At 42.5% G+C, this 23765-nt stretch overlaps 1 protein-coding gene across 1 annotated transcript in view; it reads right to left on the bottom strand.

Moving 5' to 3' along the window:
• AGXT2 (alanine--glyoxylate aminotransferase 2) overlaps nt 1-23765 on the bottom strand; it is a 62902-nt gene that overhangs the window by 33472 nt on the left and 5665 nt on the right. Inside the window, exons 2-8 of the mRNA XM_047857593.1 lie at nt 13852-13960; nt 11145-11233; nt 9034-9218; nt 6123-6246; nt 4459-4553; nt 2549-2642; nt 1808-1901 (exon numbers count right to left, since the gene is read on the bottom strand). Of these exons, the coding sequence (XP_047713549.1) occupies nt 1808-1901; nt 2549-2642; nt 4459-4553; nt 6123-6246; nt 9034-9218; nt 11145-11233; nt 13852-13960 (790 nt within the window). The remainder of the gene's footprint in view (nt 1-1807; nt 1902-2548; nt 2643-4458; nt 4554-6122; nt 6247-9033; nt 9219-11144; nt 11234-13851; nt 13961-23765) is intronic.

Genomic DNA, 23765 nt, shown 5'->3' with positions numbered 1-23765 from the left:
TCTCTTTCTGTATTGCAATTCTGTTTGAATACATATTTCAGTTGTGTCTCTTGAGGATGTGAATTAAGAAAACAGCTGACTTCAGATATGCCAAAGATAACAGTTCAGAGGAAAAGAAGGGTATGTCTGTCACTATCATTAAGCCTCCAGAGGCCACTGGAGAGATGACCATGGGGTTCTAGTATTTTCAAATTGGCCTAAGCAGAGAAAGAAGCCTCGAAGAGGGAGGAGGCAGAGAGGATGGAGAAAGGCAGGGACACAGAGTAGGGAGGGAAGGAGATGGCCAGCTCTTGAGTGCTTCTGCTTGCTAGGCTCTCTGCTGCCCGCGTTGTGCTCAGATTGAGGTCGATGAGGTGCATGAAACCAAGTTTAGTTCTCGATGCCTTCCAGGTAGGATATGTGGGTCCGGCTCTACAGGTACCCTTGGTATTGCTATTATCTGCCTTTCTGTACCCAAAACTCTCCTCTCTTGATCTCATGAAGCCTTGTAATGACGGGTTGGGGGCAGCTGCTGCCATCTGTATCTTACAAATGAGAAAGCCGAGGTGACAGATGGAGGCTTTGCTTGCAGCTGAACCAGCTGGGGCTGGGAGTGGAATCCAGGTCTCCTGACTTCGTGGGTCCCCTCAATCCTGGCCGGAACAGGAATTATTATTTTAAGGAATTATTGAAATTATTAATAATTTTAATAATTATTTTAAAATTATATTATTTTAATTATTTTAAGCAGGTTCATCCTGCTGGCAAGCCAGTGTGAACAGGGGTGGCCATAGGTAGGGAGCAGTGGTTTGGAGTCAGAAGGCTTGGGGTCAAGTCCTAGCTCTGCTGCCTCTCAGGTGTGGACCTTGGTTTCCCGATTTTTTAAAGTGGAGAGGGGAGGGTTTTTTTTTTTTAATATGGCTTTAAATTTCCTTAGAGTTTTAAGTTCTGTGACCACGGCATCCTATTTCAATGCTCATTCTTTTATCCCCCTGTCTCCATTTTGCCATTATCCTATCTGAATTTTAAGGTGACTGTGAATCTTCTTTCTTCCTTTCAAAGCTGATTTCTAAGACTTCCATTTGCATTTTTTCAACCCGAGTGACTCAAAACTGTTCCATTAAGCGTCTTGGGCAGAAGCATTGAGCTCTTTCTTTCAGCACTACTTAGAAGCAGCTGTTCGGAGGTCCTGAACTGTGCCGACAAGCACAGGGGAGACTGATCATTAGCAGAGAATTGCTGCTTCCATCCCTCCCCTCTGGTAAGAATAGGTAGAGAACGCAAATATAAATGCGGTTGGTAAATGGGAACTCTCCTTTTGAGAATGCCTTTAAAACATTTGCCAGAGATGTCTACAGACTTTGGCAATGGCCTTAAGTTTTGACAGATGTCCTCATTTTGGCTGGCATTCTGAGTCCCTTGGGGGAACTTCCTGACCGGAGTTTTGAAACGGCTGAAAGTATTCTTTTCCCTCTCCCCCTCCTCCGTTGGGAATTGGTAAACAATCCCACCAACCTTGTTCTCTTTTCAAGCTGATAGCAGGGCTATTGCTAACAGAGCTGACGGAACTCCTTTAATGAAGTATCAAGTGGGAGTTTGTTTAGCTTGGCTCTGATGGCCAGAGATGCTCCCCTCACAGCCAGAGAGCACAGCGGTAGTAGGCATGATGCATGTTGACGCTACGAGGCCTTGCTTTCCAGTTTTGTTTCCTTTGGCTCTTCCCTTTTCCATTGGTTCAAATCTGTTCACTGAGTAACGGTTCGGCCTTTCTCGGTTTCATTACCCACCCTCCTGGCCACCCTACACCCCGCTCCCTGCCCAGTTGAACCTGGTGCACAGCTGCATTTTCTAATTGTTTGCACTGGAGAATCTCGACAGTGGCTTCCTCCCCAGGGGCCCCGGAAAACATCTGGGCACATTGTCTGCAAATGACAAAAGAAGGCATTTGGCAAAACTGTGAGGACAAGACACATATGATACCAGTCAGGATAGGAGGGCTTCTTAATTTGATATTGAGATTCCTCCCATACTCCTCTCCCACTTAGGACAAAAACCTAATACTTTGGTTTGAAAAGATAATTTTTTCTTAGAAACCAGTTATGTGGGCACTTTACAAAGGAAACTGACTTCAGTGCCAGCCTGGAAACAACTTGCTCAAGAGTTATATGGGTAAGGGCATCTGAAAGAATAGGAATAATTAGGTATCTGATTTGATGTTCAGGTGGGTACAGCAAGTGAGAACAAAAGGTGAGTACAAGGATGGCTCTGTAGAAATCTTATGCATTCGAGGCTCTGAGAACTAATCTCAATGCATTCATTTGCGGTTTACCTGATTTTATTTTCAAGCAAAACGAGTTGTAAAAATCCCTATAATTAATTGCTCAGAGTCTGAAGGCCTTTCTACTAAAGGTTTCCTCCAAGGGGGCTTTGGTTCAAGTAAGTAAAATTTGGCCCCTGATGAATGATATTCTTCATATGCGTTTCTGATCCTGATACTGGGAAAATCTGATCGGTCCTACCACGTGCAGAGCAGACTTCAGAGAAACCAGACCAAAATCTCAAAACTCACTGATTGGCAGCCCAGCCCACTGGGGAGCTCCGTCCTGAAGGACCCTACGTTTGTCAAGCCAAGTGTGTATGGGCTGCACCCATGGTAGGCACCTCTGCAGAGAAGAAACAGTGAGAAGATGGGGTCAGGTTCAGTTTTCTTTGATTGCTGGCCTGTGGACTATTGTGTAGGACAAAAGAGAAGATCCGTGAAGCCTATGGAGACAACATAGAACACCATTAATGTGTAACTCCAATGATTTCTAAGAAACCTCCTGAGCCTATGCCAGGAGAATTTACTTATTTGTCTTTTCTGATGGTGTCATAGACATGAAATTGTGAAAGGAAGATCTGGAGAGTATCTGGGCAAGAACTCTGACCTTGGCATCTGCCCTACTTAGTCACTCTTAAGCAAAGAGACTCATCTTTTAGCAACATGTCCGGAATTATATTCAATGAGTATTATTCTTTTAAGCAGTCACCTTGAGAAACCAAATATTTGTTCTGTGATGTCGCTGTTGTGCAAATGCCTCATAAGCCACTTTACCTGGTGTATAAAAAAAACAACAACACAGGTTTTGTTTCTTTTTGAACCTGAAACTACCACAGTTAGTATAAATCATTCTGATCACCCGTCTTGGCTTCAAATGGGTTTTGATAATTCTCAAATCAAAATCACCCTTAAATGAGGACTTAGGATTATTAAGACTATTCAAAAGGATGGTCATCTATCTTGAAAGAGGAGACCCAATTGTGTGTTGAACCCTAGCAACACATGTCCACTTTGAATAGATCAATACTTATCTGGACATGTATATTCTGGGAGGTTTATTTGGGTAAAACATCAGTCACATTTTTTATTGCCATATTTCTTTGACAGTAAATGTTTCCTTATGCCTATAGTTACTGTGGGGCATATTATATGGAATGTGCAGTATTGGATGTGCTGTGGTCATCAGATCTTCTTTGGAAATGAGACAGAATCTATGGCCAGACAGGTAAAAGAATGGGACTATCTCTTCATTCCATGTACTTTTACTATAAGTCACCCTCTGACATAAACCTTATTAAAAGATAATGCTTGAAAGTGCTATACAGGGGCACTTGGGTGGCTCAGGTAGTTAAGCATCAGACTTTGGCTCAGTACGTGATCTTATGGTTCGTGAGTTTGAGCCCCACATCAGTTGTCCACTGTCAGTACAAAGCCCACTTCAGATCCTCTGTCTCCCTCTCTGCCGCTCCCCATCTCATGCTCTCTCTCTGTCTCAAAAATAAATAAACATTAAAAAAGGTGCTATATAAAATTACCCAAAGGAAGAAACTGCAAACAAAATGCTAAGTTTTCTATTGTTTTTAATGCTAATATAGCTATCAAGGGTTTATAATTAATCTGTTACGTTGTCAATTTTCAAAAGTCACCCAGAGAAGTAGAAATATACAGGTTCAATATGTATCCTCTGAACTTAGGGAGGAGAAAAGGTGAAAATTTTGTGCCACTGGCACTAAGAAGTAAGTAGAGGGCTCCTGATCATAAGCAGAGATGAAAATGTGTCCACTGTCATATGGTAGAGCCGTGAGCATCTATGCATATAGACCAGTTATTCACCACTTGGCATATATCGTGGTCAATACCACGCCTTCAGAGTCAAAAAACTGTCAAATGACCATCTATTTAATTTTATCAGATGATCTATGCCATAAGTAGTACTCCAAGCTGTTTTTTACCCCAGTCAGGGATCCCTACCTTGAATGAGGCCAGTTTAGATGGGGTTATCCAGTCATAAAATTCATTTCACTGATACTGCTCTAAAATCAGAATGATACTCCTGGGAAAGCGCCCCTCCTCCTTCCCCATGCTATATTTTAAAGACACACATTTAGTATTGGGGTAAGTCAATGTTATCAAAGTTGAATATTCCAAGGTGTGATTACCTGAAAGAAATAAGGTCTGTGCGATTTGTGTGTGCTCTGGCCATCAGCATGGCTAGGTCATTGGCTTCGGAGCCACTGTTCACAAAGAAAATGACCTGGAGGGAAACAGAAGACACAAGCCCTCATACATTAATTTATGTCCTTCTTCCCCAATTAATTCAAAATTGCTAAGACTGTGTCCCAGCCTCTAATTAGGAAAGAGGGTTCCTTTCAGAAAAGCAGCCCTATCACTCAAGTACTATATTAATTCTACCGCTTTTCAGTGAGCAGCTGCTAAGTGCTAGAGATACAAAACTGGCTAAGGATTGTCCCAGTTGTGAAACTTCTCGACTTTCACTGGCTTTATTCAATGCTCTACAAAATGCCAAGATGGGGAGACCTGCTGAAGGGTATGTAGTGGTTAGTGGATGAGTGGATCTGAGGACTGGGTTGCTTAGCTCCTGAACCACAACCACCCGACAGGGTTCTGAAGGCTTGGACAAGGCAGGCTCCCTGGTCCTGTAGCTTCAGAGGATGTCCCTGCTTGTCTGTTTGGTGTGTGTTAATGTTGAGAAAACAAGCGAACACACAAAACATGCAGTTCCTCTTGGCTAAGAGAAAGGGGAGAACTGAAGGGAACTGGGTCCTCCGGGCTCGGGGCCTGGGAAGCATGAGCTTGTGTCCTTGCTGATGTCCCTGCTTCTGCGCCTCTGTGAGCATGACTGGGCTAGACTTAGGTTGCCTCTAGCCCAGCTTTCTTCATCTCTTGCAGAGGGTGAAGTAGATAGAGAAGCTATAGTAAGAAAAGCCAATACCAGGTACTGGGCACTATACATATATATAGTACTGTATTTACATGTTATACATCTATATTATATATATCTACAGGTACTATGTGTATTCTTATATATATACTAACTTATTGAATCCTGAAGTGCAAATCTTGTCCGACATTTTAACATCTCAATTCAGTTAAAAACCAGTCATTTCTGGTGCAGAAAAACATCTCGTTTAGCAAAAAAATGTCTAAGTGCATCTTAGAGCAAATGAACTGAACAGGATATTAATTTTATCAAAAAATGGCTCCACTTTGGGGGTGCCTGCGTGGCTCAGTTGGTTAAGTGTCTCACTCTTGATTTCGGCTCAGGTCACGATCTCGTGGTTCGTGAGATCTAGCCCACGTCGGGCTCTGCGCTGATAGCCCAGAGCCTGCTAGGGATTCTCTCTCTCCCTCTCTCTCTGTCCCTCCCTTCCTAGTGCTCTCTTCGTCTCTCTCAAAAATCAATAAATAAACATAAAAAAATTGGCTCCACTCTATAACAGGAGACATACAAATGAATTCGTAGAGGAGCCCTGGAGCAAAGAGATGAAAAACTCTTGAGGAACATAGAGGAGAGTGTCCATAAAGGAGCGCTGGGGCTTCTGCTAAGTGATTTTGCAGAGATGTGGCAGTGAGGAGAACTTCGAGAAGAGGCAGAGGCTTGGAGCTGACGAGTGAACACTGGCTGGCTTCACCAGCAATTCATAATTCCCGCTTTCTCCTCGATTTCTCTCAGAAATGGCTATTAGCTCACTATTTCAGATGTTCGATTCATGGACCAAATTCCCTGTTCATATTCCTGCTTCCTCGGGAAGCTCTCATGAGGTCATGAGACCCCTGTTCCTTTAAGATGGGATCATCATACCTTTAGAGGCTCTGGAAGAAGTGCCAAAAGCTTCTCTGCGAACTCATGGGTTGGAGAGTGGAAAAAGAGGGCGCTTGTGTGCCACAGGCGTCCAAGCTGCTTTTGTGCCACTGCGTTCACCTTCCTGGATAAACACAAGAGCTGAGTTCCCCACGCAACCAGTGGGCACGTTCCTCCAAAACACACACACACACACACACACACACACACACACACACCAGCCATTGACCCTGAATCTATGGCTAGTTCTCAAATAGTTTCAAGAGGCTGGTTTCATCCACATGTGAGGAAGAACTGTAACCAGTAGAGCTGTCTGGCAATGGGATGGGTGCCTTGAAAGGTAATGGGGTCTTCCCCAAGGGAAGTGTTCAAAAGGAGACCAAATGATTATCCCTTACAGATTTTAGAAAAGAAAGTCCTATTTTAGGAGGGAGTTTGGGACATAGATTCTCTTCTGATTAGGATTTCTTATTAAATACCCTTTGAACAGTTTCCAAACTAAAGAGGACTATATCTAAGCCCAGGTGTCTTTTCATTTTATTCTTCTAAAGAGTTACAGATACATCAAACACATGTATACAAGAGCAGGCCTTCTTCTTTCAGAGGAGATTCCAATATCTGCTTCCTAATAGTGGTCACTTTGGATGAACACTTTGTAACTATGAAACCATATCCTGTGAAGGATCAGAAGGTTGGTGTTGAGGGATAGTAAGAACTTAGGGTACATAGAGAGGTAGGACCTGACTAGGAATGCCTTGAAAACATAAGCCAGGATGTTTAAACTTGATCCAAAGGGCATCAATGGCTAAAGGTACACACCAGTTCTGTTTGTTACTAATAATTTTCTCTCAAAAAAGAATCAGTGAAGTGGTTAAATAAATAATGATTAAGTGATTTTGAGAAGTACCAGTTCAAACAGATTTCTTTACTGCAGGACTTGCCAGTGCTTTTATTAGACAAATACATACTATTTCTCCCCAGGAGGGAGATGGAGTTTACAGGGTTTTTAAAATTTATTTTTTCATGGGGCCCTTTACCAACTAACTTCTCCTGTGGTCTGGGTTTTATGACTCATTTTAGAAAATTGCAGACAATCAATGAACTCTTACAGTTAACAGATAATTGACGAAAGCGTTTTTTTGCAAAGTAAATATGTGAGCCCCATGAGGGTAGACTGAAAAGGGTAAGACTGGTAACGGTGAATCCAGTCATGAGGGCAAGGTAGCCTTCCAGGTGTGCCAGAAAGAGAGGTTCTAGAGACTGGGCTTGGTGGGAACCAGTAGGGGCCAGTAGGAGAGGCATTTCAGTGGAGGGAAAGCTAGATCTCAGTATCAGGTTGCCTCTGGGCAGGGAAGAGTCAAAGATGACTTCTCCATTCTTGCCTGTAACATTGGGGAAACTCATGGATTAGTTGAGACATGCAGTCAGTGGCCGCCCAGCTCCTTCACATGGTAGGAGGCTCACTTGTGCACTTTGAATACATGAATATGGAAATAGAAATATTATAGTAGAGGGTTTGATGGATTTGGCGCTAATGTTGGATTTTAGCTGATGGTGGAGTATCATGGGGTGTGTGTGTGGGGGGGTGTCCTGGAGGCTGCAGGAAATGTGGGGCGCCTTAATGCCCACTCTGGGCTTATTAGAGTTATTATAGTAGCTTGGCGAGGGAGCAAGATGAAAGAGAGAGTTGGGGGAGGCTGCTGAAAATGTCACAAAATGATCAGGATGGGGAAAAGGGGTGGAGCTGAGACTATGAGCAGAGTATTAATGCACGAAGACGGTATAGAGAGAAGAGCAGAGGGTGAAGGGAAGAGGCTGGGGCCCCTTGAGTCAGGGGGTCAGAGGGCAAGCTTCAGGGTCAGAGGGAGATCAGGAGAAGCACAGACGTCATGAAAGCAGTGAGTGGTGGACTAACAGGGACGATGCCAACATTATTCATGAGAACGTGTAAAACGTTTCACTACTTTGTTTATCTTTTCCTTCCTTCATGTGTGTTTATTGTATGTTTTAGACTGCACCAGAATTTTATTTTACATGCTCCTTAGAACCTCGCATGGGACCAGTGACTCCCGGAGACAGAAATAGGAAGGCTGTGGGAGGAATTGGTGAGGCCAGACCCTGGGATTACAACTCACTCCTACCACCCGATAGCGGCTCCAGAAGACCCTTTGCTCCTACTTTTGACAGAAGGACCCAAACTTATTCAATTTATTTTGGCTTGCTGCTTTATTTTGGTCCCACTTCATGTGAGTTTTGTTGGTCAGATTATGAAAGACAAGAGAAAAATAGGCATTAAAATGAGATAATGGCATCAAAACCAAGAAGACCACAGAAGACCCTGCCGAGAACATTTGTGTGGGTGCACTGATGACCAAAGATCCAGAGAATCTTAGGATTGATGCATCCATATGTTTCTAATGTAAATTTCCAGCTCTGATTCCATCTTTCTCTTACCATCCTTTCTTGCCTCATCTATCAGTCAGGGGTGATGGAGAGCCTTAGGCTAGAAGTGATTTCTCATTTCATCACCCCACACCCCACACACCTGCCCCATGGCTCTCTGAGAACTGCCTCCCTTCCCTTCTTTCTGCCTATTCCTCAGTGTGTTGCCTTTCTTTGGGAAGCTGTTTCTAGCAAGGGCAAACACACACATACACAGCAATGCTCCCATCACGTGTTACACGCCATGCTGCTTGGGAATGAATAACCTTTGCCTTGTCAAGAAAACAGAAAGTGCGGTGCGAAGATTTTTTTGTTACCCAGGAAATAGCAGGGAGCGTGTCAGCTAGAAACTGGGATATGCCTAAGGAGAGAGAATTTTTAACCAGAGTTCTGGATCACGAACATGAGCATTAGCCTGTACTCCATATATTCTTCTGGAGTAAAAAGACTGGAATTTGAGGACACTCACGGGTGGCAGTGACCAACACTGACGGTGACAATCCCAGAAAAGCAATCCAGGTATCTGTTTCCCTCATGGTCAAATAGCCATTCCATGTGACCCTGGTGGAGCAGCAAAGGCTTCAGAAAATATGCAGTCGGGACAGGAGGAAGATGCAGCCTGTGGACCTCCAGGACACGGTCATAGGCGAGGGACTGCAAAAAGGCAAGATTTCAGTGTTTAAGATCTCCCTTTTCCTTAAGAGCTCCACATTTCTTACAAGGTCAACAGCAGGTCACATGCCGTGTGCCTTGCCTCTCTACTGACTGAGCATTAGGCTGCTGTGATGTGCCCACAAGTGGCTGTATTTGCCCCATGTTCCCTCTTTGCCCCAGGTCCTTTCTCTCAAGTACAGGACATTATTAATGTGTCCCTTCGATCCCTTTTTAGATCACACATGGAAGAAGGAGGCTGAAATATTCTACCTCTAAATGGAAAGTCTTGTCTTTGAATTCCTTTTAGCTGTAGAATAAAATAAAAAGACTTTGGAAGTAAATGTCTGCAGTAATGCCTTGACTCTTTTTTTCCCTGCAGTTTTTTTTGAGAATAAACAAAGGAGGCGCTGGTGGTGTTCATGTCTTTAATTATCAAAACTTTCTCCTATACCGCTCTTCTTTGTGGGCCCGTCCCGACTGCTGAATCTACAATTTCTAATCTGTGAGTGTCATGTAGAATAAAGGGTATGGAAAGGAAGGGAGGGAGGAAGGGAGGGTGGATAGACGGAGAGAGAGCATGAGAGCGCCTGATATTTCTTAGTCTGAGAGCAAAATTATAACTTCCTAGTTTGGAGGGAAGGACTCGTGAAGGTCAGATCGCGTAGTGCCATATGAGGTAATCAAAATCAGAACATTTTATTTATTTATTTTTACAGTTTATTTATTTATTTTGAGAGAGAGACAGAGAGTGAGTGGGGGAGGATGAGAGATGTGCTCTGTTGGTGCAGAGCCTGATGTGGAGATCCAACCCATGAAACTGTGAGATCATAACCTGAGCCGAAATCAAGAGTTGGAGGCTTAAATGACTGAGCCACCCAGATGCTCCCAGAGCAATATTTTATTTTGCTTTTTAAAAATGTTCTTACAGAGAGGGAGGGAGGCAAACCATAAGAGACTCTTAAGGACTGAGAACAAACTAAGGATAGATGGGGGGGGGGGAGAGGGGAAAGTGGGTGATGGGCATTGAGGAGGGCACCCGTTGGGATGAGCACTGGGTGTTGTATGGAAACCAATTTGACAATAAATTATATTTAAAAATGTCTTTAGGGGCGCCTGGGTGGCGCAGTCGGTTAAGCGTCCGACTTCAGCCAGGTCACGATCTCGCGGTCCGTGAGTTCGAGCCCCGCGTCAGGCTCTGGGCTGATGGCTCGGAGCCTGGAGCCTGTTTCCGATTCTGTGTCTCCCTCTCTCTCTGCCCCTCCCCCGTTCATGCTCTGTCTCTCTCTGTCCCAAAAATAAACGTTGAAAAAAAAATTTAAAAATGTCTTTAAATGTTTTTATTTATTTGTGTGTCTGTGTGTGTGTCTGTGTGTGTGTGAGAGAGAGAGAGAGAGAGCGAGCGAGAGAGAGAGAGAGAGAGAGAGTGGGGAGGGGCAGAGAGGGGTTTGTGGACAGAGAATCTGGAGCTGGCTCCGCACTGGCAGCAGAGAGCATGATGCAGGGCTCGAACTCACAAACTGTGAGGTCGTGACCTGAGCTGAGATCATGAGTCAAGCACTTAACTGACTGAGCCCCACATGTGCCCCTAGAACATTTTAAAAAGCAAATCTGTGGCACCACAAATGTGATATATGTATTTGTGTGTGTGTGTCTACATCTGTGTCCTTGTGATACAGATGGATCGTCTCTTTCTCATACTCTAGGTCGCTCAGTCTCTGCTCTGTGTCTCTCACACACACACCCATTCATGCAGCAGCATGGAGCAGAGTAAGAGGGTTCAGATGCTCCTAGTGACTTGTAGGTAGAATATCTAGGATGCCCTGGCTAAGCGGCAGGCAGGACCTTGGCGGGTTTTTCTTGAGGAAACAATTTTACCCTTTCAAGAAGAACCACCCTCTTGGGTTTCCCTAAAATTCTGACTCTTACCTGGTATTTTTCAGGTGTGAAGTCACATGGAGGCATTCTGGGTTTTGTGTGGAGACCAAACTTGGTCACAGACGTCCAGAAAGCACCTATTAAGAGTAAAGTGAACTTAGGGCCCACAGTTGAACAGCAAACTAGCCTGCTTGTAAAAATCACCTATACTAAGTAATCTGAATCAAGACCCTTAGGCAATTTCGCTTATTTCTTAGTTAAAAAAAAATACTTCAGGGGCGCCTGGGTGGCTCAGTCTGCTAAGCAGCCGACTTCAGCTCAGGTCATGATCTCGCAGTCCGTGAGTTCGAGCCCTGCGTCGGGCTCTGTGCTGACAGCTCAGAGCCTGGAGCCTGTTTCAGATTCTGTGTCTCCCTCTCTCTGACCCTCCCCTGTTCATACTCTGTCTCTCCCTGTCTCAAAAATAAATAAAAACGTTAAAAAAATAAATTAATTAAAAAATACTTCTAATCGACCTTTAGTTAGGACTTAAAAACCAAGGTATCTCAATAACACATTTTCTGGAGGAAAAAAGGAGAATTTCTTTCAACTATAGTAAAAAAAAATCATGGGGGATATTGGAAGAAGCCATCATTTTTCCCACTGCGGTCCCTCACAATCTCCCCCCACACCCTGCCAGGTGGACTAATCTCTCTCTTCAGTTGGTCAGACTGCTGGCACTGTGGTGCATGGATCGAATATATCGTCCGTGTCAATAGAGGTGCTTTCTAAGCTTTGAGCTGCTTGGTGCCTGAATCCTGGTGCCAATTTCAGTTCCTGACACCAGGTTGGCTCTCCGTAAACAGTGAATGAATGGCTGTTGACTAGTCTTGTAGAGAATCAGGAGAGTCAGGCACCAGGCAGTGTCCCATAATAACAAATGCGTGCATAGAGATATGTAAGACAAAACACAACACAAAGACCTTCCTCCCAAACACAACACAAAGACCATGAGGACCCAAGACCAGACCGTGGCAAAGCAAAGATGAGGTCAGTCAGAGGAATCACTTAATATTTGGGGCTGGAAGGGGCCTCAGGTTTTTGTCGTCAAAATGCTTATGTTTTAGACGAGGAAGGCAGACCCAAGTGGTAAATTAATTTGCTTAAGTTTGCCAAGCTAGCTAGCTGCAGAACAAGAATGAAACTCCAAATTTCAGGCTCCCAGCCTACTTCTCTTCTCATTCATTGGCCACTTTCGCCCTTCCTTTCCAGCACAGATCTTGACCTGTGTATAGCAGTGGGATGGGACAATAGAGTTAAAGAATATCACAGTGGGAAGAGACGTCTAGAAACCTTGTGGAAAAGAATACAGCTAATTTTGAAGACTTAAGGTCAGTGTCAAGATAATATTACATGTGGAGAGAGCTGAGAAAATGATGTCTCTTACTCAGCATAAAGGTCTGAATCGGTAGATGAAATGTTGGTGTTTTGTGTCGCTGTGAAGTCACAGTCCTGAGAAACACAATGAACAATTGTGTTTTAAATGAAGCTGGAAAGGAAAAGCTCTGAATATGTTTTCTTTCAAAGAGATCCCATTCACTTTTCTGCTTTAAATAATCACTAATGTCATTAATTTGCTCTTACTTTAAAAACAAACGGCTTTTGGCTAGCCAGCAAAGAAATGAGAAAAAAATAACACCTTAAGTTTTCTGAGAATTTCACCTTTTGAAAAGCTTTTCATTGTGTCTCTCTCCATTAATTACTCTTCTGAAACGGCCACAAAATAGACCGAGTGTTTCTACGAATTCAAATTCCCTTCACTCCTTCAGTCCCATATTTTCCTGCCTACACAATTGGAGCAGCCCATTGAGAAGCTGGAAGCTCTCTTGACTCCAAACCTATAGCAACTCTGATAGTAGGCTGGCAGTGGAGACAGAGTTGGGAAGAAGGACTGCATAAAGAAGAGCCTAGATTTTAAACAGTCAAGGCAGGTCGATTCAGTCATTGGTTCACGTAACTGAATGGAATGTGACGGTGGAGTGAGAGCTCCAAATGAAATACATAAAATCATGTTGGAAGCAAGGAAGGAAGGGAGGAAGGGAGGAAGGGAGGGAGGGAAGAGGAAGGAAGGAATATTTGAAAATACACAATGGACATAGTTCATAGAACATTAAGGTGATTTATTAAAGTACTAACTATGCCTTATTCCTGCATAGTGTATAAGGTAACCTTTATGTATTTATTTTTTAAGTTTATTTATTTTGAGAGAGAGAGAGACAGAGAGAGCAAGAGCATGTGCAGGCAAGGGAGAGAGAAAGAGAGGGAGAGAGAGAATTCCCCGCAGGCTAGGCACTGTAGGTGGGTGCTGGAGGCAGTGATACTACCTCCTGGGGCATGGTGGACATTCATGAGGAGGCTTTATGTCTTTTGAAGTCATCATCCTTGAGTATCTGCTTATTGCAGTTAATGCTTAATTTTGAATTGCTTTCATTTCTTCTTTATATTACAGCTAAAATACCTCATTGTTTTCATTCTGAAATTGTGCATAGTTGGGTTTTATTATCCATGGGTTTCATTTCAGGGCAAGAGCAGGCCCTGAAAAATACTGGGCACGGACAGGGGGCATGGGGCTGCTCGGGGAAGGATCGCTCTGTCAGATGGCCTGAATCCAAGCCCCCATGCAGGCCTAATCCCAGAATCCCAGGCCACAGACTCTGAGCCCAGCCCAGCCCCTCTTGCCAACCCTCAGCTCACCCCTGTGCCCCTGGTTTCCACTCACGGCTCAAGGAAGGGCACATCTTGGGGATCCTGGAAGAGGTCTGCAGGTGCAAAGCTCTCAGCAAGTGCCTCCCGGCGGGAGTCCTCCCTCCCAGCCAGGGAGCCAGTACCTGTGGAAGCAGGTTGGGGGAAGGGCTCGAACTGCTCACTGGCCAGATGGACTTTGAGTTTAGGACAGAAGGGGAGGAGCTCGAGGGGGGTTCTGGAGCGGTTGCTGCCTTCACTTGGGCCAAGCCCCAGAGCTTCCAGGGCAGGCACCGGTGCCTTAGGGCAGAGAAAATAAAACGAAGTGGGAGACAGGAGAAAGAAGGAGGGCAGACAAAGTATAGGTCTTCTGGACTAGTTTTGTTAGTTTTGTGTTCCAGCAGGTTCTCATCAGGACACACGTCTCTCTGTGAGGGTGGTGGTGGCTGTGGGGAAGGCTCAAGGTATCGTTGGAGGGGATAGAGATTGAGAAATGAGGGGTGTGAATAAGAGAGAGAGAGAAGGAGAATGTGCATGGAGTGGGTAAAGAAATGGGTGTTGGTATTGGGGTTCTCCTGGAAGAGAAGGAGGACAAAAGCGAAGGGAGTTGGCACTCTCCAGGGAAGGAGAAGGGAACCCAATAGTGAGGAAGGCCCTGGACAACTGTGCATCTGAATAGGGCAAGAAGGGGAGAGCTGAGGAGTTAGGGTGTTTTAATTTTATTGTATTTCAATTTCTAAAATTCCCACTTGGCACTCCTGCTGACCCCGCCCTGAATCTCCATGGGCAACTATTTCATGGGGTTAATATATGTCTTTCTGTTGCTTTGTACTCTTGGGAAATGTCTATAATGTTTGCAGCAGAGGCCCTTTTAGTTTATCTAAATGTATGCTTTCTTTTTCGCTCACAGTTATTTTTTTAAGACCCATCCGGGCTGCTATAAGTATCTCTTTCCCAGGTTTTCCACCGCTGTGGCCCAGGAGCCTGTGTGCCTGGGCATGGCAGTGACAAGTGGGGACAGCAACGAGGGCAGGTGGAGCTTGGTGGGGAAAAGGTGTTGGTTCACAAACTAGCCCCTGTATGCGGAGGGCGTGGACAGACTGATGGAAGAGGCAGGCCGCTCCAGATTTCTAGGTGGCATGTTTGATGCGAGGGGGGTCACTTAAGAGGCTTGTCCTGGGTGGCAGCCACGAGACCAGTAGGTCTCTACCTCTACCCTCTGGAGTCTTGGAAGTTTACATAGGGGCCTTAACTAGATTCACTGGATTCTTTCTTAGAATCTCCATCTCTCAGGTCTCCCACCCAGATGCTCTCAACAACACTCTCTCGAGGCAGCTGAAAACTTGGCTGTGTTCTTTTCTTCCTCCCTTAGGTGAGGTAGGAAGCAGAAAGACGGCTGGAGTTGGAGAGATGCCCTTCTCGCAGCTGATGCAGGGCTCTGTCCAAGCCGTTTCCCCCAGAGACTAGGTCTTTGGGAAAGTGAAGTCTCTGGACATATTTCACAATGGTTACTCTTCTGCTTCCCCAGCCAGCGCGATGAAGGGACCTTCACTAAGACAGCCTGGTGATATTCCTACTGTAGGTACGGCTCATAGCACTTTGGGGTCGTCCTCTGACTCTGGCAACCAGCGAGTTTCTCACTCTCATGCTGGTCCACCCTCAGCCCCCAGCAATTTGTTAAAGTTACTGCGTGAGGTGTTTCTACCAGTAATGGCTCCAGTGGCTGCTGCTCCAGGTAAAGAAGGTCTAGGCTGTGACTTTCAGGGTTTGCCTGTATCCCTAGATTTCACAGTGACAGGTCACTCGGCAACTTCCCTTCCCCAATGGGCTCCAGAAAAGCCATTGGCTTTCAGTTTGTCCAGCTTCCTGTTGTCAGGGTGGTGGTGACACTTCCAAGCTCTTTACATGTTGAAGTGGAAACTGGAAGTCTCTGTATACTTTGCTTAGTGAGTCCCTATTGACAGACAGTTGTGTTTTCTGCATCATCCTGGGGTGTAGAATCTTGTGCTCTAAACTAACTGTTTTGTTTCTTTCCCTTGGGATGAATCCTTGAAGAGAGGTTTCTAGGTCAGAATGTATGTACGTTATGCTAAGCAAAATAAGTCAGTCAGAGAAGGATAAATACCATAGGATTTCACTCATATGTGGAATTTAAGAAACAGAACAGATGAACATAGGGGAAGGGAAGGAAAGGAAGGGAAGGAAAAATAAGATAAAAACAGAGAGGGAGGCAAAGCACAAGCGATTCTTAAATACAGAGAAGAGACTGAGGGTTGCTGGAGGGAAGGTGGGTGGGGGGTTAGGCTACATGGGTGATGGGCACAAGGAGGGCACTTGTGGGGATGAGCACTGGGTGTTATGTGTAAGTGACAAAACACTAAATTCTACTCCTGAAACCATTATTACACTACATGTTAACTAACCTGGATTTAAACAAAATTAAAAAAGGAAAAAAATAATGTACGTCCATTTTAAATGCACTCCAGTTAGATGTCATCAACTAACATTGCACAAGAATGTTTTCCAAGATGTTGGGTCTTTGGATCACTTTAGACTTACAGTGATGTCCACCGAATCTGAAAGCTGGGGGGAGGGACAAGCTTAGACTCCCTCAGATCTTCACCGTCTGTCCGGGTGTCCCTTGAAATAGCAATTCAAGATCTTACCCGAGGTTCACAGGCAAAATTAGTATTCAACAGATGTTGCCTCTGACTTATCAGGGACTTTAAGAGACCTGTGCCCTGAGTCTGTTTCTTCTCTTCCCTTCACGCAAATTAGTATAATTTTCTCCATCATAAATGAGATCAGAAAGGTGAGGAACGACCCCAGTTTACATGACTGGTCAATAGGAGGAGCCGGACGTCAGTTAAGAGGGTTTTGCCATCACTATTTCTCAGATAATGAATTACCTTGAAGCTTAAGAATATGTATTATCAGCTAGGGAAACATTAGAATCTCTCTTGAAAAAAGATAATTGATAATTATGGAAATAATCTGGAAATTATGGGAAAGTAAGGGGGAAAATTATTAACTTGACAAATTCGGTTGTCCAGTTAATAATCGTAGGGGATTGTTTTTTTGTGCACAGTTTCACTAACAATTTATCAGTTAACTGTGAGTGAACTTTGCTTTGATCCAATGACACAGCAGGGTCCCTGAGAATGACTGAGGATAAATAACAACTCTTGCAAAGTGATCTTTGAGCCGTGGAATTGAAGAGGAGGGAAAATTCTGGAAGGATTTCAGATAAATCCAATTTACTAGAAATCTCATATTTCAGGTGTCTCATTTCATGGTGACGGCATGTTCAGAATGCTCAGAATGAAGGAAAAGAGATGGTTGTGTTCGAGGAGAATAGCTGCGTGGAGATGTGCTCACATACTGTGACCCTTAGAGTTTCATGCAACGCTGATTTTCTTGAAAAATGGTACAGAGTCCAAGTCTTTAACTTATTTAGGAGGAAGAACTCTTTGGACCAAGTTCATTTGGAATTATTAGACTTCGTATTTTTTTTTTTCAACGTTTATTTATTTTTGGGACAGAGACAGAGCATGAACGGAGGAGGGGCAGAGAGAGAGGGAGACACAGAATCGGAAACAGGCTCCAGGCTCCGAGCCATCAGCCCAGAGCCCGACGCGGGGCTCGAACTCACGGACGGTGAGATCATGACCTGGCTGAAGTCGGACGCTTAACCGACTGCGCCACCCAGGCGCCCCGAGACTTCGTATTTTTTTAAATTCAATCATTTATTTTTTTTAATTAAAAAAATGTGAAATTTATTTGTTTTTGAGAGACAGAGAGAGCCAGAGTACAAGCAAGGGAGGGGCAGAGTGAGAGAGAAGGAGGCACAGAATTCAAAGCGGGCTCCAGGCTCTGAGCTGTAGCACAGAGCCCATTGGGGGGCTTGAACTCACAAACCGTGAGATCATGACCTGAGCTGAACTCAGACACTCAGCCAATTGAACTACCCAGGCTCCCCTATTTAATTTTTATTTAATGCTTATTTATTTATTTTGAGAGAGACAGAGAGAGAAAGAGAGAGGCAGAGAGAGTGGAAAACAGAATCCCCAGGAGGCTCCGCACTGTCAGCACAGAGCCCAACACAGGGCTCAAACTCAGGAACTGCGAGATCATGACCTGAGCTGAAATCAAGAGTGGGTCACCTAACCGGCTAAGCCACCCACGCCCCCTGAGGCTTAATATTTTTTCGAAGTCAGTCTGGAGAGCTGGACACACTGTGATTACCCCAGCCTGCCCGCCTAGACTGTAACGCCCAAGAGGGCAGAGAGAACACTTACAACGCTTCCTGTATCCTGATATAGTGCCAAGCACAATGCTCATCAAGCGTTGCTCAGTAATGGGTATGGTCAAGTGATTGACAGATAATTGAGGAAGATTCGTATTTACAAGGAGGCTCTTGAGCAACCAAATTAATCTCTTTTTGGTAAAATGTGTATGGAAGACAGTTTTTATTTTCTCATTTTTTTGCATAGGCCACTTAGCCACTGGACTTCTCAGATTGTTCATTCCCTTGAAAGTCACAACTAGAGCAAGAGTCTCTTCCAGCTACAGCTGGAATTTGGTTCGCTGTGACGGTGGTCGTTCCTGACTGGGAGAAGAGCCACCCCTACTTAAACTTAAGCCCTCAGATACAGTGCATTATCTAACTAAGACCTTTTATTTACCTCCCGTTCTTATAATTATTATTACAAAATTGGCTGATTAAATTGCAAATGGCAAATTGATTCACATTGCAAAATAAAAACGAAGGAAGGGTGCATTGGAAGACCGAAAGGAACTGTCTTATCCCCTAAAGGAAAAAGTTCTCAAATAACATGGGAAAACAAAATCTACCTATGTGCTGTTCATAGAGATGCCCTTAAAACATAGTGACATAGGTCAAATGAAAGTAAGAAAATTGAAAGAAACCCACCAGAGAATCAACCAGTGGAAAGAAAGCTAGTGGAACAATATTAATATCAAAAAAGGAGACAAAGAATCATTCAGGATAAAGGATATCATACTTAACAATGAAAGAGATAATTCATTAGGAAGATTGAATATTTAAGTCTACATACACCTAATAATATACCCTCAAAACAAAAACTGATAAAATTACAAAGATTTTCTTCTAAAATTTTATTTAACATCAAGTTAGTTAACAGCGTAGTATTGGTTTCAGGAGCAGAATTTAGTGATTCATCACTTACATACAGAACTCAGTGATCATAACAAGTGCTCTCCTTAATGCCCATCACCTATTTAGCCCATCCCCCATGCCCCTCCCCTCCTCCAGAAACCCTCAGTTTGTTCTCCATAGTTAAGAGTCTCTCTGTTAAAAACTGAGAACAAACTGAGGGTTGATGGGGGGTGGGAGGGAGGAGAGGGTGGGTGATGGGTATTGAGGAGGGCACCTTTTGGGATGAGCACTGGGTGTTGTATGGAAACCAATTTGTCAATAAATTTCAGAAAAAAAAAAGAGTCTCTTATGGTTTATCTCCCTCTCTGTTTTTATCTTATTTTATTTTTCCTTTCCTTCCCCTATGTTCATCTGTTTTGTTTCTTAAATTCCACATGTGAGTGAGATAATATGGTATTCGTCTTTCTCTGACTTATTTCACTTAGCATAACATACTCTAGTTCCATCCAGGTTGCTGCAAATGGCAAGATTTCACTCTCTTTGATGTCTGAGTAATACTCCATTTTGTGTGTGTGTGTGTGTGTGTGTGTGTGTGTGTGTGTGTGTGTGTGTCTTCTTTATCCATCCATCAGTGGATGGACATCTAGGGAGAAAGAGGAATTTCTATAACCCTAGAAGATTTTGACTTACTTATAAATCACCTCAGAAAATTATATCTCAAGCAGCAAAAGAGATGAAATGAATGAAGCACGCTTTGTAAAAATATACCGTGATGAAGTAGAATTCACTCCAAGAATGTGAGAGTAATTTGACTTTAAAGAATTTTCTCCAAATTAATTCTCTGCAATAATTTGTATACTAACTGAGTAAAGGAGGAAAGCCACATTTTTGTATCAGTAGATATAGAAAAAAAATTGGTATCAGTAGATGTAGATGTGTTAACACCCATTCAAGATATGGAATTATTAGCAAATCAGGAATAGAAAGGAATTTCCTTAATATATCTAAGGGTGTCTGCAAAAATACACAGGAAACCCTATACTTAATGGCAAACTTTCAGTAAAATTCTCTTTAAAGTCAGGAATAAGAAAGAATATCCACTACAATCAATATTATACTGGAAATCCAACTCCAAGAAACAGACCAAGAAAAACATATGAGAGGTATAAAGATGGAAAGAAGAAACAAAGTTGTGTCATTCCGATGATATAAATAAAAATGGAAAATCCAAGAAAAAGTACAAATTACCAGAACTAATAGATTAGAGTTCAATGAGGTTTCAGGATACAGAATCAATATTTAAAAATCTGTGGTTTCTATATATAAACAACTTCTCAGAATACAATAATTTTTAAAAAGATACCATTTACAATAGCAACAAAAGTTATATGGTGTCTAGGAATGGATCAACTAAAACACATGCAGACATTTATGAAGGATAGGATAAAGTGTTACTAAAGACCAAAGTAAATGAAATGATAAACCATGTTCATCATTAGGACACAATATTATAAAGATGTAATTTCTCCCAGAATTAACACATAAATTCAATGAACAAAATCTAATTCCCGGCACAATTTTTAAAAAAAAGTTGATAGGCTTATCTCAAAATTCACATAATGAATAAATGGCCGAGAGCATAGCCAGAATAGTTCTGAAGAAGAGAGAGAAGTGTAGGAATTTCAATTTCCCTGGTAACAGGATTGCATAAAACTAGAGTAATAAAACAGGGAACATCAAGGCAGGGATAGATCAACCGACCACCGACGCAGAGTAGAGGTCCAGATGCAGACATATGGAGACAGACAAATGGAGAAACTGAGCAGGTGACAAAAGATGGCATAAAAGATAAGCAGGTAGAGGATGAGTTATTCAGATACTGAGGGAATTCATTAGGACAGTGAAAGTTAAAACAGCAACAATGTATCCTTTATTGCCCATCAAGTTGTCAAAAATTAAAATGTCTGACAACCTCAGGTAATGATTAAGGAAAAAATGGAATCTCCTGCACTGCTGATGGGATATTTATTGGCACAGCTGCTTTGGAGAACAATTTGTCAAGTGTGAGAAAACGTTAAGGTGTGTGTTCCATGTGACCCAACACTGACACTCCTAGATGTATATCCTAGAGAAAATATGGCAAATACTTAAAAAAATGAAGCCTGCATAAAATGTTCTTACATGGCCATTTTATTTATTTATTTATTATTTATTTTTTATTTTTTTTCAATATATGAAGTTTATTGTCAAATTGGTTTCCATACAACACCCAGTGCTCATCCCAAAAGGTGCCCTCCTCAATACCCATCACCCACCCTCCCCTCCCTCCTACCTCCATCAACCCTCAGTTTGTTCTCAGTTTTCAAGAGTCTCTTATGCGTTCTTACATGGCCATTTATAATAGTGGAAATGAAAAGTTGATTAATAGGGGGATTAACAAAAACCCTGTGTATATATCCAATAAACTGGAGCTATTTGGATTTCAAAAACCCAATGCTGAAAGAAAAAATCAACATGCATACGGCATATGTTATTACCTGTGTAAAATAATTCATAGGGACCCACAATAATTATATATATATTTCTATGGGTGCATATATTCAAGGAAAATGCATTTTTAACATGCCAGACAGGATAGACATCTGTAGGAATGTAGTTGCCACTGGAAAGAGGGAGAGAATTTGATTATTAAGATATGAACTACTGCATCTGTGATGTTTTACCTCTTTTTTTTTAAGGTATGGAACAGATCTGGTAAAATGTTAGTATTTGTGAAATTTGGGTGTTGGTAAATCAAAGACTCTTTTTGATAACAAAAACTTTCCACCCTCTGGAATTTTCAAGCATGTGTGAAATGTTTTATGCAACAAATATGAGATGAAAAACGGAAGATTAAATTGCAACTGAAGTTTTAAGTGAAGACATAGGATAACTCGAAGTAGGAAGAACCAAACAAAAGAAAATTTGGATGTTTGGCACTGAGATTTGTGGTTCATGCTTCATTTGGGAAAGCTGATCATATATCAGATTTGGGAACTCTGTTTTTGGGTGTTTCTTGGTTGTTCCTAGAAGGCCCAAGGAACTTCTGTGAGCTTCCAAGCCTATTTGCATTTTTTAGGCTCCCAGCTGGCAAATGGGTGACAACTAGGGGAACTTGAGGGCAGTGTAAAGGGGAGGAGTAGTAGTTAGCTGAGTTGGGAGCAAGATGTCCATTTTGATTTAGATTTAGTGACAACAAAACAAAACAAAAACAAAACAGAGAAGGTGTTGAAAGACCAGCATAAAAGGCATGCCCGAAAAAATGCCTTTGAACAGTGTTCTAAGACAAATATTTCAGCATCTGTATGTATTTTATCTCTAGAAGGGCCTTGCATGCCATTTCCTTCTTCTCTTAAAAAACATGTCCTAATAAAGTTTGTCGAAGCAAAGAAAAACCTTCTCAAAGTTGTATTTTTATAAAAAACCACGCTTCACATGTATATAAAAAGACCCTCCAAAACCATTGTTCAGGAAGTAATTTATCGATTCCGTTTAAACTAAGCATGGTTCCCACTGCCAAAGGAATTGCTCTGAAGATAGAAAAAAAACATCAAAAGTTTCCCAAGCTCACGAACAATCTCAAAACTGATCAAATAAAGTAAAGCTACTAGCAAGTGTCATCTAAGCTCATCTTGTAATGTTTAATAATTTATGGAGTTAGTGCGTGTCACCTTAAAAAGTCCCTGTGACATTTACAAATTCTTTCAAACACATTTATCAACATAGTAATAAAAATTCCCAAGCTCCCTTTTCTTAAACGAGTGTTCACCAACCAACACCCACATGGTGTTTTATTTGACTGATATCTTCTAGCCTTTTCTAAAAAAAATTTGTCACATCCGCAATAATATTTGCACTTCAAGTCCATTTGTCAGCCTAAGTTTTATGTGAACCTGGTCATAATAAGAGGAAAATGGTTAATACTTGTGTGGCCAGCAGAAGTCAGGGGATGCGGCACGGTGGGTAGGAGAGGTTGTAGATAAAAGAATTCCAATACGGGTGTCAAGACCTCCAAAGTAGAATGTACTTTTCCAATACCAAGGATGGGTTCAGTCTCACCTGTGTGGTTTGGAGGGACTCTCAGAGGTAAATGCTTTCTCTGGCCAGTGAGGTCCCTTTTGGGGCCTTTTCAATAACCCTATTTCCTATATTCTTGCCCAGTCCTCCCTACCCCCAACCCCAAACATTTCAAGATTGCTACTAGATGGAAGCTGTAACTCTCAGTGTGTAAAAAATAGGGAAGATTTAGAATGTATAAAACTTGGTTAGTAAGTTGTAGGAAGTTTGGTGAGGTTAAGGTTTCAAATGTGATTCTGGCAAAAACTGAACATATATAATTTGTTTTCTTTCGGGAAACACATAACAGTAATCTTGGGAAATTAGCTCCGTATTTCTTCTCCAGCTCATTATTAATGATATGAATGTTGTGTCTGGTAAGGGACACTCCACATTTTTTCAGTTTAGAAGTAAAAGTGTGCCCAAGAGCTAAAGGCAGATGGCATCAACATAAACATGGGATAATCAGTGGTTCTTTGATGGGAGTCATTTTAGAGCATGATACTCGTGTAAAAAATTCCTCATTGCTCCTGTGAGACATTGTGTGAAAGAACTAGGAGGCAGAGAAGGATCTGTAAAGCCAACCCCCATACTATTTCATTATTCTTAACACAAGTATGAACAGTAGGTGAAGATTTTTAGATATAGATCCGTGAAAAATAAAAAGGTCATCATTTTACATTTAATCCAATGGATTTTGTCCAAAACGATGTTAG

The sequence above is a fragment of the Prionailurus viverrinus genome, chromosome A1 (assembly GCF_022837055.1).
Source record: "Prionailurus viverrinus isolate Anna chromosome A1, UM_Priviv_1.0, whole genome shotgun sequence".
Lineage (NCBI taxonomy): Eukaryota > Metazoa > Chordata > Mammalia > Carnivora > Felidae > Prionailurus > Prionailurus viverrinus.
This window is presented reverse-complemented; position numbering and strand designations above follow the sequence as displayed.